At 31.8% G+C, this 20,279-nt stretch overlaps 3 protein-coding genes across 5 annotated transcripts; all 3 read right to left on the bottom strand.

Moving 5' to 3' along the window:
• Positions 1 to 4,643, bottom strand: LOC18098296 (zinc finger transcription factor YY1). The gene is made up of 6 exons (XM_006384949.3): positions 4,382 to 4,643; positions 4,050 to 4,108; positions 3,522 to 3,721; positions 2,607 to 2,696; positions 1,522 to 1,665; positions 1 to 627 (listed from the first exon to the last, which is right to left on the bottom strand). Exons 1-6 carry the CDS (start codon positions 4,480 to 4,482, stop codon positions 85 to 87), a joined length of 1,137 nt encoding a protein of 378 aa, XP_006385011.1. The 5' UTR covers positions 4,483 to 4,643; the 3' UTR covers positions 1 to 84.
• Positions 4,644 to 6,923: 2,280 nt separating this feature from the next.
• Positions 6,924 to 8,707, bottom strand: LOC18098297 (serine/threonine-protein kinase-like protein At5g23170). The gene has a single exon (XM_024599125.2). The coding sequence runs from the start codon at positions 8,368 to 8,370 to the stop codon at positions 7,288 to 7,290; it is 1,083 nt and encodes a 360-aa protein (XP_024454893.2). The 5' UTR covers positions 8,371 to 8,707; the 3' UTR covers positions 6,924 to 7,287.
• Positions 8,708 to 11,745: 3,038 nt separating this feature from the next.
• Positions 11,746 to 14,535, bottom strand: LOC18098299 (transcription termination factor MTERF5, chloroplastic). Of its 3 annotated transcripts, none has more exons than XM_024598652.2 (2): positions 13,310 to 14,535; positions 11,746 to 12,178 (listed from the first exon to the last, which is right to left on the bottom strand). In XM_024598652.2, the coding sequence occupies exon 1, from the start codon at positions 14,409 to 14,411 to the stop codon at positions 13,317 to 13,319; it is 1,095 nt and encodes a 364-aa protein (XP_024454420.1). In that variant the 5' UTR covers positions 14,412 to 14,535; the 3' UTR covers positions 11,746 to 12,178; positions 13,310 to 13,316. The 3 variants fall into 3 exon arrangements, with proteins under 3 accessions (XP_024454420.1, XP_006385014.1, XP_052307777.1); XM_006384952.3 differs by having other exon boundaries at positions 11,746 to 12,182; XM_052451817.1 differs by lacking the exon at positions 11,746 to 12,178 and adding an exon at positions 12,443 to 12,852.
• Positions 14,536 to 20,279: the final 5,744 nt, after the last annotated feature.

A 20,279-nucleotide genomic window follows, 5' to 3' on the forward strand; every position in this document is an offset into this window, starting at 1 on the left:
TGAGCCAAAAAATTATGTATTTATTTAAATTTATTTTTATTTAGAGCTACTATAAGCACAAACCCCAAAGGATAGCAAAGTGCCCTAGTCTTCATCCTCCGTCTCTTCATCATCATCCTCGTTTCCTCCATACCTCCATCCATCCTCTGCATTGTCACGATCCTCTTCCTCGGTTTCTTCACTGTCTTCTTCTTCTTCATAAGTCTCATCCTTAATTGTCCAAGGTTTTTTCACTACATTCAATGTGGCAGGTGATGGACTTGAGCCTTTCCGTTGTCTGATTTTTACAGGAGGCATCTTCAAGTTTGGCTTGGACCTGCTCTGTTTCTGACTTTTCCCATTCACACGCTTTCCACCATAAGCATCTTGATCACTGGCTTCATCCAATTCATTGTCAGCATTAGGTGTTGCATTCTCAGCATTCTCATCTGCCATGTGGCCAGGATGCTCTCTTCTCAGATGGAGTTTGAGCTTGTATTCATGGATGTAATCCTTTTCACACCCTTCATAAGGGCAAATGTATGGTCGATCTGATGATGCAGAGCCATAAACCCCTGGAGGAGTCTTGGCATTCTTAGGTATCCTCTCTGGAGGTGTAGCATATTTCACCACTTCTGGAGTCGGATTCTGTAGAATTAAAGAAAATTCTGAGGATCAGAACTAAATTTTCAAGTGATTTAAAGTATTACACTAAAAGTCCCCCGTCTGAGCAGTGACTTCATCCATAGAATGGGTGCCTGGAAGAGAAAAGGATGGCTTGGCCCTTAAAGTGTGGATGGTTCCATGAAAAGAGACAGAATATGTTCACGCCATATTACCAGTTGCAATCCAACATGTAAGACCCACATGACATTGATTTGTGTCAAATTGCATCTTTAAACTGAAAATGCAACAAAATTCTTTTCGGTGCAAAGCTTTTGATTCAGATTAGTCCTTCAATGGGGACGAGATTTCCACTACTTATCCATTACTAGCCCACCATTTGTTCCAGAATTCCTCCCAAATACTTGGTTCTCAGGTTACAAGTATAACCCATCAAATTTCCTCACAAGGTTGAATAATCTAAATCAATCCAATCTGTATCTATAATCTAAATCAATCCAATCTGTATCGCATGCGGTATAGTTCTGAGGACTCCAAGCCATTAGGGCATTTGAAATTGTGTTACAACTTTTAGTCCAAAATCCAAGGTTTTGTCATCTCTACCTTATCTTGCATACAAAAAGTACTTTATTTTAAAAAATCAATGTCAACAAATGCTAGAGATATGGTATAACATTGAACAGTCAATGCATCAAGGTACCTTCATCAACAAACATCAGAAATAACTTCAAAAACCAAGACAGTAGAAAAGCAAATGTTATCAATTTGTCCAAGAGCATCATGGTACATAGTATATGTTGATAGCCGCTTTAAATGACTTTCAATTAAGAAAGTAAATGAATAGATGCAGAAACAGCTCAACTATTTAACAGTGGAATGGCATGCCAAAAGCATTACAAGTGAATGATTGGAACTTACCTTTTCATGATGAGAACCAATGTGGTTCTTCAGCTTGTATTCATGAGCATATCTCTTTCCACATTCTGGGTATGGACAGATATGATAGTTTTCTTGTGAATGTGTTTTCATGTGAGATCTCAGGTTGAAATCCAAGGAGAATGCCTGAATCAACCAAAATCGAAATTAGACAGAAGTACAGCCCTGAATATTAAGTGATGCATCCACCACAACACAAGTAAAGAAGCAATCCGAAGCACACAGCATACAATGATGTAAAACAAGTCATCAATCTGTCACAGATGATAACTCTCACAAGAGCCTAGAACAGTGAACACATCAGTTTTCTGCCTTGGATTCCTGCATAACTTGAACCAACCATTCTCTTTGAACCTCCCAATCATCTGCCAAGTGCAACAATCAACCAACCCTTCCCTGTCCCTTAAAAAAATAAAAATAAAATAAAAAACAGGGAGAAAAAAAGGTTCTTTGACCCATCCAACCTCCAAACCAAATGTCCAAGGCATGTTAAGTTACGAAAAAATGGGAACTGTTTTCTAAAAAAAATTCTCATTGAAAACAGAAATCAGGATTTCTTGCACAAATGTAGTATTTCTCCAACTGATTGTTTCCGTGAATTTGGGAAACACAGTAAATATACTTTTCACTGTTTCCCTTTTTAAGTTGTTCACTGCTTTCTCAACAAAAAATAATATGCAAAGATGAGTCTTTTATTTTTAGATAAAAAAAAAAAAAAATTGTTTCCGACAAGTGGATGCATATCCAATTTTCCATTAGAAAATGAAAACTAGATATGGAGAACAAAACTGAAATTTGACATGAAAAATGTTTTTTTACAACTTAACTGTCTCCAAATTGCTGAGGTTAAAATACAGGTTCAAACTTTAATTGTGGAATTTGGAAAAATCAACAAACTGATTGATAAATGAGAATGAAAAATAATAAGAAACCTGAATGTAAGATAGTAATGGAAGAATGAATTTAAGCACACGAGAAACATGAATATCATTTATAGAGAACATAACAATCTAACCATCAAGATGTCAACTAATTAAAAGAAAAATGTTAGTGGAAAGATTTATCACCTTACCACAGCCTTCATGAGGACATATGAAATCTCTTTCCCCTGTATGAATTAAAAAGTGTCTTTTCAACTTGGAACTATCCAAAAATTTCTGCAGCATATACACAACAGTTAAAACACCATAATACAAGTTCAGAAAAAGGAAATAGTAAAATATTTAAGAGAATTATAACATTTGAATGTTAAGAATAAAGTGAAAAAAATCTTTTTTGCTACAAAATTACATTAAAGGATGCATTAGGCTCAATCATTACAGAAATCTATGCTGCATATGTAGGTTAATTTCACAATTTCAACAACAAATAACTTTGAGCACTCTTGTTTTTCCCATTTTCTCTTTCTGATATGTGCTATTGACATCAACTATCAACCTCTTCTAAAAATTTATCCAGCACCCATGAAATTAATAACAAGAAATTCAGTGTCACATTGCAAGTAGTTGACCTCCAACATGATTTGTCAAAATTCCACTGAAATGTGTTCTCTCGAGCTTTCCCTCTCAGCTTAACAGATATTAACTTCATGGGGACATTCCAAAAACATAATGAGACCTCATCATAAGGAACACAAATGTTGAACCAAGAAAGTAAACAGTACTGCCTTTCATGGTAGCAGTAGTTGTAGCTTCTACAGGCATAAATAATCCAGAGTCACCAAAACCATGTTACTTATCATTCATTTTTTCACCACTTCACAGCTGTTCAAGTACACTTAAAACAGTTCTTTTATGATTTGAATTAGAAGTATAGAGTGTCCTCTCTTCACTGCCTAATTAAAATGCCTCATGATGTTGATATTTCATCACTGTTTCTCTTCTCAAATTGCAAAGTATATATACAAACACTCAAAGGTTTCACCACACAAACATAATATCTTCAAGAAACAAAATAAAACCTAAAAAATTTATGTTGAGCACCTTTCCGCATCCCTCATAGTGACAAACATATTGTCTCTCTCCATGTATATGAGAATGCTTTCTCAAAGCACCAGCATCGATAAAGGTCTTACCACACCCTTCAAAACTGCAAAGGAAAAGAACCTCAGTAGTAGGCTCTGGTTCTGGCTCTGGTGCTTGGGGCTCTTTTGCCTTCTCTTTCAAGGCATTTAATTGGTTTTCTAACGTAACAGAACAAAGAACATAGTTAGGTAGGATTAGCATATCAAAATTCATTCAACTGAGAAACCTCTCAACAACTTCTATCTTTTCCAAAACTGCAAGAAGGCTATACAAAACAAAACCCAGCTAAGCAAATTAATTGCCAAGTCTTACGTCATCTGCATTGAAATGTGATATTAATTAAAGAAGACAAAGGCATATACTTCAAACATAAAACATGGAGCAAATTTAATGATTCTCCATATATTTGCACAAAGAAAAACATTATATTTTGTAAAGAACAACAAATGTGATCACTTAAAAAGGAAATGTACTAGTATAATTTACCTGTTACCCATTTGAAAAGAGAACACCTTCCACCAGTTGCCACCACATCTTGAGGCACCCTGAGACAACAGAAGCAGAATCGATCAGATTGTTGGGATTGGACAATTCATCAACCCATGTTCCAAAAACGAAACACCTAACCCAATTTTTCAAAGAAACCAAACAGAAAGCTATAAGAAAAGAAAAGACGAATTCAGTAAACAAGAAAAATAATAAAAATCGAGTCTTTTGGCTCCTAATTGAAAAACCCAAAATGCATAACAATGAAAAGAAAGAAATATAATTGTACAGCGGACAGGAATTGAGAAAAAGAAGAGAATTAGAGGAATTACCATTCTTTGAACCATTTAACAGCAGGAGTCTTTGATCTGATAATGGGGCGTCTCTCAAATATATTGTGAGTGAACTGATGATGATGATGATGAGCCTCCATGTTTTTCTTCAATGGCAGCAATAGATAATTTGAATAAATCTTGGGTTAGGGTTAGGGTTCGAATAAGAGAGGGGATTAGGAGATAGAGAGAAGATATGGAGTATGCATGGACGATAGACTGATAGAGCTTCGACCGTGTCCCTGTTTCTCAAGGAAAGCCAAGACATGTTGGATGACTCCCTAATCGACTTTCTATGTGTTAACTACAACTCGGTACCCTGAATATGACAGGGATGTCCAATTAGTCCCTAAACAATAAGTTCTTTCTATTTTATTTTATTTTGAAACCCCGCCGGTCCAGATCTCAGACGACCCAAGTCAGCTAAGTTCAAGGAGTGTTTGTCATTGAATTTCAAACTGTTTTTTATCAAATTCTTAAAAAAAAATTTAGTATTTTTAGATTGTTTTAATGCACTAGTATTAAAAATAAATTTTAAAAAATAAAAAATATATATATTTAAATGTATTTTCGAGCAAATAACACTTTAAAAATCAAATGATATCATATTCACAATTTACCACACTTTAAAAATCATTCTTAGGTGTGTTTAGGATTGTGGTAGCAGTGGCAGTTCAAAGTATTTTTAACTTAGAAATATATCAAAATAATAATAAAAAATTATTTTTAAAAAATTATTTTTAATATTAACACATTAAAACAATTTTAAAATATAAAAAAAAATTATTTAAAAAAAATTAAAATTTAAAAAAACACGTTACAAAACGGGCAAGAAACAAAACAAGTTCACAGCCTTACAAGTTTCTGACTTTTTCACTAACAAGATATGGATTCATTCAAAAACAACACTTCCACCAGTATCTGCAACCATGGATCTTGCCGAGACTCCACATACTGGACGTTGTAAAATCCATCTTGGATCTCTCAAAATATACAGGTGAATCCAACTCCTTGTCAAGAATAACAGGGAGAATCAATGAATTCATGTGACAGCACACCTATTCAGTACTATTAAAGAACCTTAGCCGATACCCATGGAAGTTATCAGCTAAACCCATCTTATATAGTGCAAAAATCCCAAAAACTCTAAGCCAAGGTGGTCCATTTGTGACTATGAATTCTGCATGGTAAGTGGTAAAAAGGAGAGAAAAAAAATGGTTAAACCAAGTTGTTTGATCATGCGAAGGATTACTCCTTTTGCATTACCATGTATTTTGAAACAATAATCCTCAAGAAACTTCACAGCCACAGTTGCATCTTTACCATCTGCGGATTCCTTGTCTTCTAAGAGCGTGTTTGGCAGTGTAGTTGCGGGTACTTTTCAAATAATTTTTCGTACCAAAATACATATCAATCATGTTTTTTCATTTTTTAAAAATCATTTTTGATATCAGCACATCAAAACGATTCAAAACATACAAACCATTTAAATTTTAGCAAAAAAAAAATTTAAAATTTTTGGAAACGCAGCCGCAGCCGCGTTCCCAAACGTGCTCTAAATCTCCAAACTATTGCGGTTCTCTTAATTAATAATATCACTTAATAATTTAAATTTTTAAATTAAATTAGTTTATTGATATAATATCGGAGTCTTGGTAATCAAGCGATCACGAGTTTAAATCTCATTGTTGCTATTTATTTAATAAAATTAAGCACAAGGTAGTGTAGGTTTATACAAGTTTCAAATTTAAAGGATTTTCACTTGAGAATGTTTAATAAAAAATAATATAAATCATATTTTAAAACTTCACATATCTAATTAACAGCTTAATGTTTATAAAATATACTTTATTAACATCATGTAAATCCGCAGGTTCAAGAATATTAAAACCAATACAGTTTTCTCCAATTGATTCAGTCTCTTTCAATGGAATCACTCCCTTAATTAGATGTATTAGGATCATTTTCTTGGAAATCTTGATTAACCACTTCATTAGTTACCATATCATCCATCAAGAAAACCCCAACAGGTTGTCTTCTTCATCCTTCCATATTGACTCTGTAGATGTTAACATTGTTTATCTTTTATGTAACATGTTTAGCTGTAACAATTTCTTTGTAAGTGGCTTTTGTCTGTCTGCCTGCCATGGACATGGGGCACTCGCTCACTTCGAAGGAAAAGAAGTAAGAATACATGGTGGTACAAGGAATGGAACTGCTAATCTCCTCCTTGTTGGCGCGCACGTTACCACTAATCCAATAGGCCTCTTGTGTCTGTGTGTGTGATTGAGTGACCTGCTGATCAACAATCGACAACTGACTCTACTGCCGTACGTAACGGCGATGGTTTCTGTTTTTTAAGTGTTCTGTGTCTTAAAAAAATATTAAAATAATGTTTTTTAAAAGTTTTTTCTATAGTTTTACGTGTTAGTGTTAAAAATAATAATAAAAAAAACAACATTTTAATATTTTATCAATTAAGAAACATTATACATCACGTTATCAAACATTCACGAACCTAAAGTTCTAATAAAACTTCATATTAAAATATGTGATCAAGAATTGAGATTAAAAGCTAGGTCACTCAAGCATGTTCCTTATGATAATTACATAATTGAGTGCACCCCACCTATGCAAGAGAACACGTATAATATAAAAGGATATTGGACAAGAAAGTGGAAGCATACATATATATTTGTAACTTCGCCATGGAATGACAGGGCATCAAACCAACCTTTGTTGCTGTAAGCTTTGCGCACCAACTTTTGGTAATCTTCTGCTTGGACTACATGCGCTGCAGGTTGATTGTTCACTAAAAGACACACCAGTCGTGTAACCAAAAACAGAACTGTGTGGCCAGCCCCTTGACTGGTCTAGTTGATTGAACCAACCTTGACCAAGATGTATCAGTTTTGTGTGATATTAGCCAATATCTCCCATAAATATACCTTCCCTTTTGAAATATTACTGTGTAGATCATCACATTTTTCCTCCTGCCATTGCTTAAGAAACTTTCTGGGGCTTCTCATTAGCATCACACTCCTCATGAGACTTGTCCAACTGGGGATTTTTACTCTTCCAACCAAGCAATTCTTATCCATCCCCATAACAATTTCACTAATTGATGGACGGTTTTCTTCCTTGCATGAGACACAACGCGATGCTACATATAACAAGTGCTTAATCGTGCCCTCCATGAATGTTGGCAATGCGATTCTCGAGTCACATACTTCCATCAATCTTTGCTTCTCAATCAATGGCACTGCCCAATCAACTATTGAAGCCGGCAGCCTAGAAACATCGATCGCTTTTTGACAGCTAACGATCTCTAACAAAACAACTCCATAGCTGAAAACATCATTCTTGGTGCTTAGTTTGCTAGGTGTGGTGTAACAAGGATCCAAGTACCCAATTGTGCCAGCCGGTTGAGTCTCTTGATCAGGGCTTGATGATGAATCCACGCGCAGCACAGCAAGTCCAAAATCCGCCAACTTAGCCTTCCAATTTAAATCAAACAAAACATTAGCAGATTTAATGTCTCTGTGAATAACCAAAGGCTTGCCCTCGTGAAGGAATTGGATTGCCCTTGCGATTTGGATAGCAATTTCTACTCGTTTAGGCCATGATGGTGGAGTGGCATCAACATGCAACAAGTCATGGAGAGAACCGTAAGGCATATACTCCATAACCAAAAGCCTGTTCTTCTCCTTGCAAGTGGAGTAGTGATCATCATCACGAGTCGTTCCAAGAAAGTTGATGACATAAGGACTTTCACCTAGGGAGGATAAAACACATATTTCATTCTCAAGCTTCTTGGAGTTGTCAATAGAGACATGGTCACTGCCAACAGACGATTTCTTGATCGCAACAAGCTTGTTTTCTTCAAGTGTGCCCTTGTAGACTGATCCATGGCTTCCTTTTCCTAGGAGCCTTGAAGGAGAGAAGCTTCCAGTTGCCTTTACAAGTTCCTTATAGTCAAACTCCACCATCGATTTTTCTTGTTCTTTTCTTTTCGTTAACAAGTACTTGCTAGGTTTGAAAGAAACTGAAGTGAAACAAAGAAAGAAAACCAGTACTACTGGCTCAAGCTGGTTGGTTGAAGGGGAAAGTGGGGGCTTCCTGGAGTTGGAAAATGTAAAGGAAAAGGTGATGTAGAAGGCAGAGAATAAAGGGTGCTTTGGGTGGCATGAAAAGGAAAAATATAATGGAAGAATTATTGAAGAAAGGAAAAGATAGTAAGAGATAGAGAGAAAGTTGGAGAAAAGCAAAAGCTGTGCTGTCCTAGTTAAAAGAAACGCTTCTGACGAGGGATGAGACCCCGTCGGTCGTTTTGTTCCCCACCGCTCCTCTTTCAGTTTATTTATTTAGAAGATGCTAGATGATTCACCTGTACTATCGGGTCAAATTAAAAAAAATTTAAAGTCATAAAATATTTAAATATTACTTTTTTTTTTCTAATAAATAACCCAAAAAAAATTATAAACCTAAATTCTCAATCATCCATATTAGACTAATATTAAACAATAAAATTTTTAATTAAAAAAATAACATAAAAGATAAGTTAAGTTAACATGAGTTAACCGTTAAGCACTATTACAGAATTATGAGATCAGGATAACATAACGATAAAAAAAAATTATGAAACCTAATTTCCAGTTAAACATAATATTAATTAATAAAATTAAAAATAATCAATTAAAAAAAAAATAAGTTAATTAGGTTAACTCGCAGCCTAGGTCATGAGACAGGGACAACCAATAAAAAATGTTGAAGGACTCGTGACCCAGGTAATGAGACCAATATAACCTTTTAGAAAGAAAATAAAAAAAAAACATGATTTAATCAGGGTTAAAATGCTAAAACTCGTGACCTTGATCTTAAGACCAAGATATTCTCATAAAAAGCAAATTAAAATAAATTATGAAACTTAATTTCCAACCGACCCAATGTTGAATGATAAAATTAAAAAAAATCAATTAAATAAAAGATATATAAAATAACTCGAGTAAACTCAAGTTAATCCGTTAAGCATTATTCTCGTGTCATGAGATCATTACAATCTAATGAAAAGTAAACAAAATAAATCATAAAATTTAATTCTCAATCAAATCAATATTAAAGGATGAAACTTAAAGAAAATAAAATCCGAGTCAACTGAGTTAACTCGCCAGACCAGGTTAACACGTCAAATCTAGGATCCAAATCCTGAGAGTGTGATAACTAAATAGAAAAAAAATCTAATATTAAAAAATAAAATTAAACAAAAAAATATTAATTGAAAAAAATAAAGAAAATAAAATAAAATAAAGCATTATTCTAATGAATAGGATTTTGTAAGAAGAGGTATAATAAAACCTCATTTTCTTTTAATTTATAGTTAATTTAAAGCCAACATCTTTCGAGAAATATAGTAATATTAGTTTAACCATCCTTAATTTATGTTAATTTTAATTAATATATAAATATAACTATTATTTTTAAGTGGAAAATTGTCTGGTTTTTAAGGCAAAACTATCATATTTCATTTTATTTTATGATGGCTATTTTTCACAAAATGTCAAGAAATTATTTTAAGATTGCAATAATTTAACAAAAAAATAATAAGAAATAAATCATCAAGTCGAATCACTAATAAAAAAAGAAAAAACAATTAAGGCTGGAGTAAAAAAAATGACCAAAAAAGAATTTGTTTTTTAATGAAGGTTTATTTATAAATTTTGATTCTTAATTTTTATTTTTCTCTGAAAGAAATCAAACCAAGTTCTTTTTGACAAAATTAAGAACCGATATAACATTAAACTACTTAGATTTAACCAATTTGGCCACAAGATGCAACCAAGTTCATATCCAGCACTTAGGGCTGGTATAGCACAATGGCCCATGCTCTCCCTCGTTAGTCTCATAACCATCAACTCTCCCTAATTCAATCTGTAGGTAGCCTCATTTGGCAATGAAACTCCGGGAACAAGGTGTACATGGTGCTGAATTTGTCCCATAAATGGCAGACTCAGAGGAATCTCGTCAAAAACAACATCTTCAAATTCTTTCAGCAATGGCTGAACAAGCTCATTATAATCATTTGAAACAATTTCATTCTCTTCTACAATCAACAATGCAAAGAATTCTTATTTTCTAAAGATAATCCATTCAAATTAAGAACTGGTTAGGAACCACAACTAGAATTTTTAAATTTACCGACGGAATATTATATTTCACCAGTAGTTAGACACTATTCTATTGAGATGATTTTTACCAACGGGCTCACAAACAGTTACTGTTCGTTGAAAAAAATCTCCTCGGTGATTCCTGTTTTGTCTATAATTTCATCGGTAAAATAATCACCGATAGATTTACAAATGGAATAAGCACACCAAACAAAAAAAAAGTATTCACTTCATTCTGTTGGTATATCCCTCGATGAATATGACATATCATCGACAAAAAAAACTATATGTAATTTTATCGGTGATTTTTTAATATTATCAACGAAATTAAATTGTCGATGATTAAACAGTGGCAATGATATTTGTAGTAATTTTTCCTCAATTCTCTAAAATATACCGACAAACTTAATCTGTCAATAATATTTAAAAAATATTCAGTTAAAAATAAAAATATTATACAAATCCACAATATTTTCACTCACTTGTCACCGTAAAACACTTAGCCTTTAAGTTTTCTTTTTTTAGTTCCTTCATGTAATTTATCCAACATGTATGAACAATCGAACATATGGCATCAGTAGAATGAGAACTCAAACCAAAGTAAATTTTAGGTGTCTTCATGATGTTGGAGGTTATGAACTATCGAATACAGATTTGTTGTAACTAGACCATATAAAAAGCCTAACAAATATATAAATATATTTATTAATCATATAAATAAGTTTAAATCCAAGAAAAGAGGTCATGTCAAACAACTTATTTGATAGAAATAATCTAAACTTTTGATTTGATTTTTGAATTATGTGCAATAGAAGTGAGTTTGTCGACTCAAATGCCTTAAAAAAAAAGCCTAAAATGTTAGTTTTATTATTTTTCTATTTAGTTTTTATTTTTATTTTTATTTTTATTTTTATTTTTTCTGCATGTTTAGGGATTTTGATTTTCATTTCTTATAATGATCACTATTAAAAAGGTGGTTATCCAAGATTAAGTTTTTTTGTTTTAGGAAGTGTTTCCCTCCTAATTTAATTCTTTTTTAAAAAAAATTAAATTTTTTTTTATATATTTTCCAATTGTTTTGATATGTTGATGTGAAAAAAAATTTAAAAATAAAAAAAACTTTATTTTGATGTATTTCTAAATAAAAAATACTTTAGACCACTATCACTACTATAATCTCAAACACACCCTTCGACCCCCTTTTTTTCTTGAAATTGTCTTTATTTATTATCTTGATTCCTAATTTGACTTAGATTTGGCGGCGTTACCTCACCAAAGATGAGTTTCAATTAGATTTTATATGTTTATAAGGGGCAAGTGATGGTAGAAGAGAAGACTGGAATGCCAGAGACGGCCAACCATCATCTCCTCCATACGCTCTGCCCGGTCAAGCCATCCCTTTCTGCGCGCACCCATGAGCACCAGGTAGGGCTAGCACCACCACGAAAAATACACCACCAGGTCCGTAGCAAAATGGTCGGAAAAATCTCCCCACCGAGACAAGTGAAAATCCCAATTTATGCAGAACTTCAAGCATGCTCACCAACTGCAAGACTTTTCCGTATTGGTGCACAAACCAGCAGCAACACGACTCCTAACATTTGCAAGACATGACTTGCAGAGCTCGCACAATCTGTCTAGATTGATAGAGTGAGAGAGAGAGCGTTTCTAAAATCTTAAATGCAGTTAATCCTATGCTTAAAACTTTAAAATTAAGAATGCCTTCTAAGGTATTGCATAAATGATTCTCGAAAAAGAAAAGATTGCAGCATAAATGCAACGAATTCAAACATCCAGTGGAAAATGTAGCACAGGCCGAAAGATTGACAAAGAAATAAAATTGATGACAGAAAAACAAACGATCAAGAGAGAACTTTTAAGAGTCGAATGCCCAAAATGATCAGAAAATGAACTTGTATTACTTGTCATTTCCAAAAATCAATTAACCAAAATAGAATGAAACCCAAGAAAGCAAAAGTAACTCTAGAGGTAATTCTAGAAGGCCATTGTATGGTACATTTCAAAAGTAAATTGCTCCTTTGGCTATCCATTTAGCGTTGCTGGTACAACACACATCTCGAACAAGCAATGGACATTATCCATAAACTTAATAACATAATTCTTCAAAACTTTCTTCTCATGTGTTTTTAGCAAATGGGCAAGTTTCTTTTCTCTTTAACCAGTTTATTCGACTCCAAAACCTTCATAAGATGGTACCTTGACAGAATCATTTTATCAATCTTAACAATGCAGTGGTTGTTTTCTATGTTCCCATATAAGTGTAGTGCGTTGAAACAATAGGTCGAACTCCAGCAAAAGCCAAAATCAAATGATAGAGGTAGGAGAATCACCATGAGATGACAGTAAGAACCAAATGTACATATAGTGCTCATTCAACAAACTGAGAAAAACAGATTGGAATATGAACACAGAAAAAAACAGTCACTGAAGCAATTTACACGACTCTGATGATGTGCATTACACGAGGGAACTCTCTTCCATGAAGTGACTATCGTTTACTCTAGCTGGTACCATCTTATATCTCCAATAAATCGACAATTATTGGTAGTTATCCAAGTATTTATTCTCACTTATTGCCAAGCAAACTCAAAATGTTAGTCCCGTTAATCAGTTTCTTGGACTCCAAAAAGAAAGAACTGAACAATAAAATCAGAAACATAAATTGATCCGAGCACACACACAAACTACTTCTGAAGCAAGTTAAGATTACTATTACGCTGTGCATTGCAGAAGCAATACTTACTTTTTTGTCATAAAGAGTGAGTTCTTTTTGACTTGTCAGTACCGCCATATATCTGCAATAAGTCTGGAGCTTTGTCCGCATATTTGGTAACATAATTCAGCAAGAACTTCTTCTCGCTGATTGTTAGCGGAGTAGCAATATTCCAATCTCCTTCAATTAGCTTTCTCGACTCCAAAACCTTCATAACATTGTACCTTGGACGAACTCTTTTATCAATTGAGAAACCAATAAAATAGGGATAGGTAATTAAAGATTGCCGTCCCAATTCCATGGTATTAAAGAAAAAATCCATTGCGCCCCTGATTTTCTCCTCTGAACAAGTTAATAGCGGGGGGAATCGCTTAAAGGCACACAAAACCTCACCTTCACTCCAACCCATACTTTTCATCACCTCAATTCTCTTCCTCCAGGTTGATTCAGACACTATAACCAGCACAGCAAGAACACGTACAAACATACTATCCCCTGGTTGAACGCCCAATTTTTTAGTAGCAGCCACTGCATAAACCATCTTATCATGCTTCTGCCCCATAACCCTTGGTTGCCACTGCATCAGTTTTGCTATTCTATCGATGGACACTCCCTCTTTTATCAGGAAATCGGTATTTAACTGCATATCACCATTTAAAGGAATCGACAACAACCATGGAGCACGCATAATAGCTTCTACAACTTCCTCGTTACTGGCATAAAAAGGCTTCAAAAACTCAAAAAATGGCTTAATATGAGAACCCAGATGTCTTCTCAAAACGTCCGGGTTTGATACAATAAGCTGGGGCAGAAGCTGACCCGCAAAACCATTTTTTATGAAGAAGTCAAACTTAGGCTTGAGAGTATCTTCTGTTCTGGAATGTAGGACAGCAGGCCACTTCTCGATCGTTTTAGCGATGTGGGTGTCCTTAAAGTCGTTAGATTTCAAGAATTGGATGACAGATTGGGGCTTATGGAGGTTATTTTCGTCGATTTGGAACTTTTTGGAAACTGAGAGGGCAGATTGTAGAGGAAGCCCACAAGAGTTGACAAGGAATTGAACAGTAAACGACGATGAAGATGTTTGCAAGAAACGTTTTTGAATCAGAGAAAGCAGAAGGTTTCTCCTCATGGCTATAATATTGGTGGCCGTTTCCAAATTGCTCAGAGAGAAAGGGTTTTCGTTAGGGTTTTCGGCAATCAGCGCAGCAACGGCCACATGTTCATTGAGGTGAGGCTATCACTGTCCCGGATCCGATAGGGTTATTATAATCAACAATCCAGTTTAAACTATTAGTTTTTTAACAAAATTGATTAAATAATATATTTTAACAAATAAATAATTAAAAAGAATTTTCAAAATATTTTTAAAAAATAAAAAATATATTATTTTAATATATTTCCAAACAAAAAATACTTCAAAATATAATTTTTACCGTACTTTCAAACACTATCATCAAGCTATTTTTTAATACATTTTAGAGTATAAATCATAATGAATTTGTTTTTAAGAAGAAATTTATATATTTTAATGCTAAAAGGGTGTTTAAGGACAAATTAAATTTTATTTTTAGCCTCCAGAATAGACATAATTATAATTAAAAATTATTTTAATATGATAATATTAAAAATAATTTTTAATTAAAAATTAAAAAACCATGAAGCTGGAGAATTAAACCTTAATTATACACAAAACCTCCTTCCTCTCTCATCCCAAGCTCTTCATTATCACAAATTTCTTTTTTTTCCAAATTGTTTTAATATAAGCAAAGTTCTTGGTTGCAATTGCATCAGCTTTGCAACCCCATCAACATACAATCCCTCTTTGATTAGGAGATTAATATTTGATTGTGGAACACACTTGAAATCAAATGAAAATAACCATGAAGCTTGCTTATTCAAAGTGTTCATACCATTATGGAGTTTTTCAATATTTTTAATTGGTACGAAAAGTTTTGGTTTGACTTATTTTAACGTTTCATTCAAAGTTAATGTTGTAATTATATTATATTAAATATTATGTTGACACTATAAACGTAAATTTATTATACCGTGGATCACATTATAGATATAAAATATTTATACTATAAATAATATTATAGTGTCATGGGAGCATTGTTTTTGCTGTTTTTTAGTTAAAAATTGTTGTTGGGGAGCGTTGTCTTTTCTGTTTTATATATCAAAAGTTGAGTCTAGCTTAGCAGTCGAGCGAGACCCAATATCTTTAGGTCTGGCTGCCTAAGAATATAAAAAAATAATACAAAAACATTAAAAAAAATATTAATTTAAAGTAAATAAAAAAAAATTCAAATTTTTTAGAAGTATTTTTAAAACGAAAAAACAAAAATGTTTTAATAAAAAAATTCAACTCAGTCTCAAATAAAAAATAATTATCATCACCCAACTTTTGCACAATATAAAGATGCTTCAGAGCTTAAGCGAAACAATCTGTCTTTCCTTTCCGCGATTAAAAAACTTCTTTTTTTCCTCTTGACTCTTTTGTAAACTTTTTTTTTTAACTTTAGTTCTAATGTTTTTATGTTTGGTTGGGCAGCCAAACTCAATAATATTAGGTCTGGTTGGACCGCCAGATCCAAAATATTTAAAATATTTTTTATATTTATTTTATATTTTAAAAAAATTATTACTAACATGCTGCAGAAAACGGTTCAATATGCTAATAAATATAAAAATTTATTATTTCAACTTGTATATTGTAGAGAATACTTATTTTATGAGAAGTTCGATACATGCATGTGTGCACTAGAGTCTCAACAGTACAAAACTAGTTTTCTATCTCATTGTCGGTATCTTATCAACATGTAAATTCAATATTTATTTATTTTGGTCATGCATTTCGATCGTATAGTGATGAAGTTGTTTGTCTTTGAGTATGGTTGTTACTATAAAAACAAATTCTTTGTCGACCTTCAACACTTAAATCGGTGGATGTAAAAAGAAAAATAATATATAAATAGAGAAATAAAATAAAAATTTTAGGAAGAGTGTTATTGAATGAACCGGTGCGCAGTTCTTGAATAAACTTAAATGACTTGAATGTTTATACGATGATCCAAAATATTTATAAATTTTAATAATATCAGTTCATCTCGCGAAGAGTAGCGTAATGATAAAAAATATCTTAAAAATTAACTCGTTGATTATAAAAAAAGTTGGTGTTTATGTGATTCGTTGATACAAAAAATAAATATAAATAAAATAATATATAAATAAATAAATTAACACGCTATATTTTTTTAACTTAGATTATGAGTTAGAGTTTGCGGTGAGTTCATGTAAAACTATAATGGTATTTTAGAATATATTTTTGTACACAACTCCATATATTATTTAATCGTATTTGAAGACACGTTACTTTTATAAATAGATTCAAAATATAATGACAAAAAAAAAACAGAGGAAATAAGATAATATGAGAGGAGCGAGAAATAGAAAAAGAAAAAAAACAAAATAAATAATAAGTTATTAAAAATACATTGTGCCCTAACCCTACTTTGCTACGTTTGCTTGTTCATGGTGATCTTCAAAGTCCATTGGCATGGTATTCTCTTTGTATTGTATGCAAGCCATTATATACGGCAGCTGAAACGTTTGATTTGCCAAAGATATAGCTATCAAAAGAAATTTTAAGATGATGGGATTTGTGTCAATTTTTCATCTTATTTTGTGATTTTCATTATTGAAATACCTCAAAGTTTCAATCTTGGTATAAGGTATAAAATGTAGATGTCATGGGCGCAATTTGACTCGTTCAAAATTTTGAAATGGCTAACCTTCCTCTTGTACTCACCAAAATTAAATTCTATCAACCACTCATTTAATATTTTTCTAAATATTTTATGGATTATTCAAAAAAAACCCTTCCATGAAAAGGGTATTATAGACTTTCTAATTATATGTTTAGCATTGTGATAGTTTCTCCTTTTTTTTAACTAAAAAAACTACAGATTATATTTTTTTAACTTAGAGTTTGTGGTGAGTTCATGTAAAACTATAGCTTGCGTTGGTTAATAAAAAAAACAACTATAATTTAAAATAATAATGGTATTTTAGAATATATTTTTGTACACAGCTCCATATATTATTTAATCATATTTGAAGACACGTTACTTTTATAAATAGATTCAAAATATAATGACAAAAAAAAATAGAAGAAATAAGATAATATGAGAGGAGCGAGAAATAGAAAAAGAAAAAAAAACAAAAGAAAGAATAAGTTACTAAAAATACATTGGGACTTTGTTTTCAGCATTTTTAGTACCGATAAAATGATTTCGATAAAATAATTCTTCTTTGAAAAACATCAAATAAAGTCATAATTAATTATATATAATGACTTGCATTATATCTAATTCTGATTTTAAATCTCATTTTTTAATTATCAAATCTTCATAAAAAAAATATTTATACATGCTAATCGAATAAAAAGATCTATAATTTTGAAAGAACTGTTATTCTAGAATGTTTCAAAAATATATTATTTCTCTTATATTTTTCTAACTTGTCTTACTTTTCTAAGAAAATTTTCAAATTGCGTTGGAATTCTAAAGAACCCCATAAAAACGCAGCAGGTCCTACATCACTGAATTGTACCACAAAATTTAGCTGAGTGCGTTTGAAAGCCGAAGCAATGCTGACAAGGATGCCTGAAAGTTTCTGTTTATGGGTCAAAGCAATCCACCAAAATCTAAGGGTAAAAGTGTAATAATACAAAGCCCTTTCATTTTCAAAATCTTATCCTTCACAAGGGACTGAAATTAAGATGTTTTTTTTTATATATAATTAAGAGTGAGGGAGAGATGAAGCTTCAAGGTAATTATAATTTAGTCCCTGTAGTTTAACAGAATTAATCAATTAGCTCATGTGATTTTAGAAACAATACATCTAATCCCTATTTTTTTTAAATTCATTTATTACTTAATCTTCTTGTTTATCTTATATTCTTGTATTTACTTATACTACAAGGATTAATTTATTTGTTTTTATAAACCACAGGGACTAAGTCATGGCTAACTCTCTTTTTTTAAGCCCTAATTTGCAGCTATTTGTATTTCTTGTATTTACTTTTCTGGCAAAGAGGAAATAAACTCAGGGTCAAAGGTCAAAAGGGGAAATTGAGGGATACAGAAAGAAATGAGGATTTCAGTACTGAAAATTCAAAGGGGGGGCACTGTACAAATTCTAGCAAATTCAGGCTGTACACAGCGACAGACCACTCATTTCAAAGAAGTAGACCACGTGGAGGCTGAAAAAATCTGACAGTCCTGAGACACCATCATTTTGGAATATGATGTAACATTTCTTTATTTTTGTTAGATTTTTTATTGAACTTTTAATTTTATTATTTAGAGTGAGAGTTTTTTTAAAAAAAATAAAAAAGCAAAAATAAACAAAGAAAGAAAGAAGATGACACTTTGATGAGATTGGGAAACAAATGAAGCACCATAAGCTTTCTCGAATATTTTAAATGTATTGAGTAATTTATTTAGTTTTTTAAGAAATTTAATTTCAAATCTTTTCTTTTTGTAAAATAAACAAATTTCAATGAATGAAATAATTTCTACAAAATATTGCAATCTTCTTGATATAAATAAAATACCTATACCCATACAAGGAATGACAATGTTGATACAAACCAAGCCAAGTCTGAATTTTATTTTAAAATATCTACTGACTAGTTTTGCGAGATCAGACATATCTTTCAAAACGTATATTAAATCAAGCTCAAATTTTATAGGAAGATTCTAAAGAATGAAAATATATTGTGGTAATATTTTAGATCAATTAGAGTTTCAGAATATATTATTTAAAGTGGTCGAACTTGATACTATTGTTTGGGCAAATTTATCGATAAAGTGTCATTTCTAAGCTATTTTCAGCTCAATTAGTTCATATTTATAATGAATTAATTTTAGATAGCAAAGAAAAATTAAACGAGATTTATCTAGGCTCTAAGCTTGTCCATGGTTTTGAACTACAAAGGTTTATAATATAGTTTATATAGTGGCCAGAAACTTTATAAATACTTGAGTTTCGGCAAATTAGAGAGTTTTTTGATATGCCTATCACTCTGTACCACCGTTCATAGATCTTTGATTGGATTAAACATTGGCAAGATGATGGGACAAAGATATGGTTTTATTATTAAGAGATTATTTGATTTAATTATGTTAGATGATTATCTGTTTAGTGTTAAGTAGTAGCTTTTTAATAAAGTGGGTCCAGGTGGAATGAGCTGGCTGATTAGTGCTCTCAAAATTAATTAATTAATTAATCAAACAATATATAAAAAGTTCAAAGATCCCATCCCATCAAAGAAATATAAACATCGACGGCTAAAATGATTTGGGCACATGGTAAAGGTTTAAAGTGGCCGGCCCTAAACATGAGTGGACAAAAATGTACTTTGCCATATATATTTTTTTAGGACCACTTGGGGGATTTTTCAAAATTGGTTTCTCCTTCTCTCATCTAAAAGGGACATTATCATAGTAAAAGGAGACAAAATAAACTATTCAATATATATATATATATATATATATATATATATATATATATATATATATATATATATATATATGATAGGCAAGGGTGTCATCCATTGGTTTTGAAGTTAGATCTAATTTGTAAAGACAAATGGATTGAATTCGCCATTTATTATTATAATTTTATCCGATTAAATAAGTTGAATGTTTGTTTTTGCTTTACAACTTGTTTTTTAAAGTGTTTTTTGTCTAGAAAAACATTAAATTGATTTTTTTAGTGTTTTTTGAATGATTTTGATGTAAGAATAAATAAAAATCTAAAAAAAACATTTTTAATTTTTTTTAAGGTATAGCTTCAAATATAAAATGTGTAATCATGTACGTTTATTGTATAAAAAAACATTAAATTAATTTTTTTGGTGTTTTTGAATGATTTGACATGCTAATGTGAAGAATAAATAAAAATCTTAAAAAATTGTTTTAATTATTATTTT

The sequence above is a fragment of the Populus trichocarpa genome, chromosome 4 (genome assembly GCF_000002775.5).
Source record: "Populus trichocarpa isolate Nisqually-1 chromosome 4, P.trichocarpa_v4.1, whole genome shotgun sequence".
NCBI classification, from domain to species: domain Eukaryota; kingdom Viridiplantae; phylum Streptophyta; class Magnoliopsida; order Malpighiales; family Salicaceae; genus Populus; species Populus trichocarpa.

Excerpts from the sequence above, each read along its gene's own strand:
- LOC18098296 (XM_006384949.3), bottom strand. The coding sequence starts at position 4,482 with ATGGAGGCTCATCATCATCATCATCAGTTCACTCACAATATATTTGAG. Across the intron at positions 4,109-4,381 it reads GTTAAATGGTTCAAAGAATG|GGTGCCTCAAGATGTGGTGG; the intron begins GTAATTCCTCTA and ends CTGTTGTCTCAG. Across the intron at positions 3,722-4,049 it reads TCTTTTCAAATGGGTAACAG|AAAACCAATTAAATGCCTTG; the intron begins GTAAATTATACT and ends CTGTTACGTTAG.
- LOC18098299 (XM_024598652.2), bottom strand. The coding sequence starts at position 14,411 with ATGAGGAGAAACCTTCTGCTTTCTCTGATTCAAAAACGTTTCTTGCAA.
- LOC18098297 (XM_024599125.2), bottom strand. The coding sequence starts at position 8,370 with ATGGTGGAGTTTGACTATAAGGAACTTGTAAAGGCAACTGGAAGCTTC.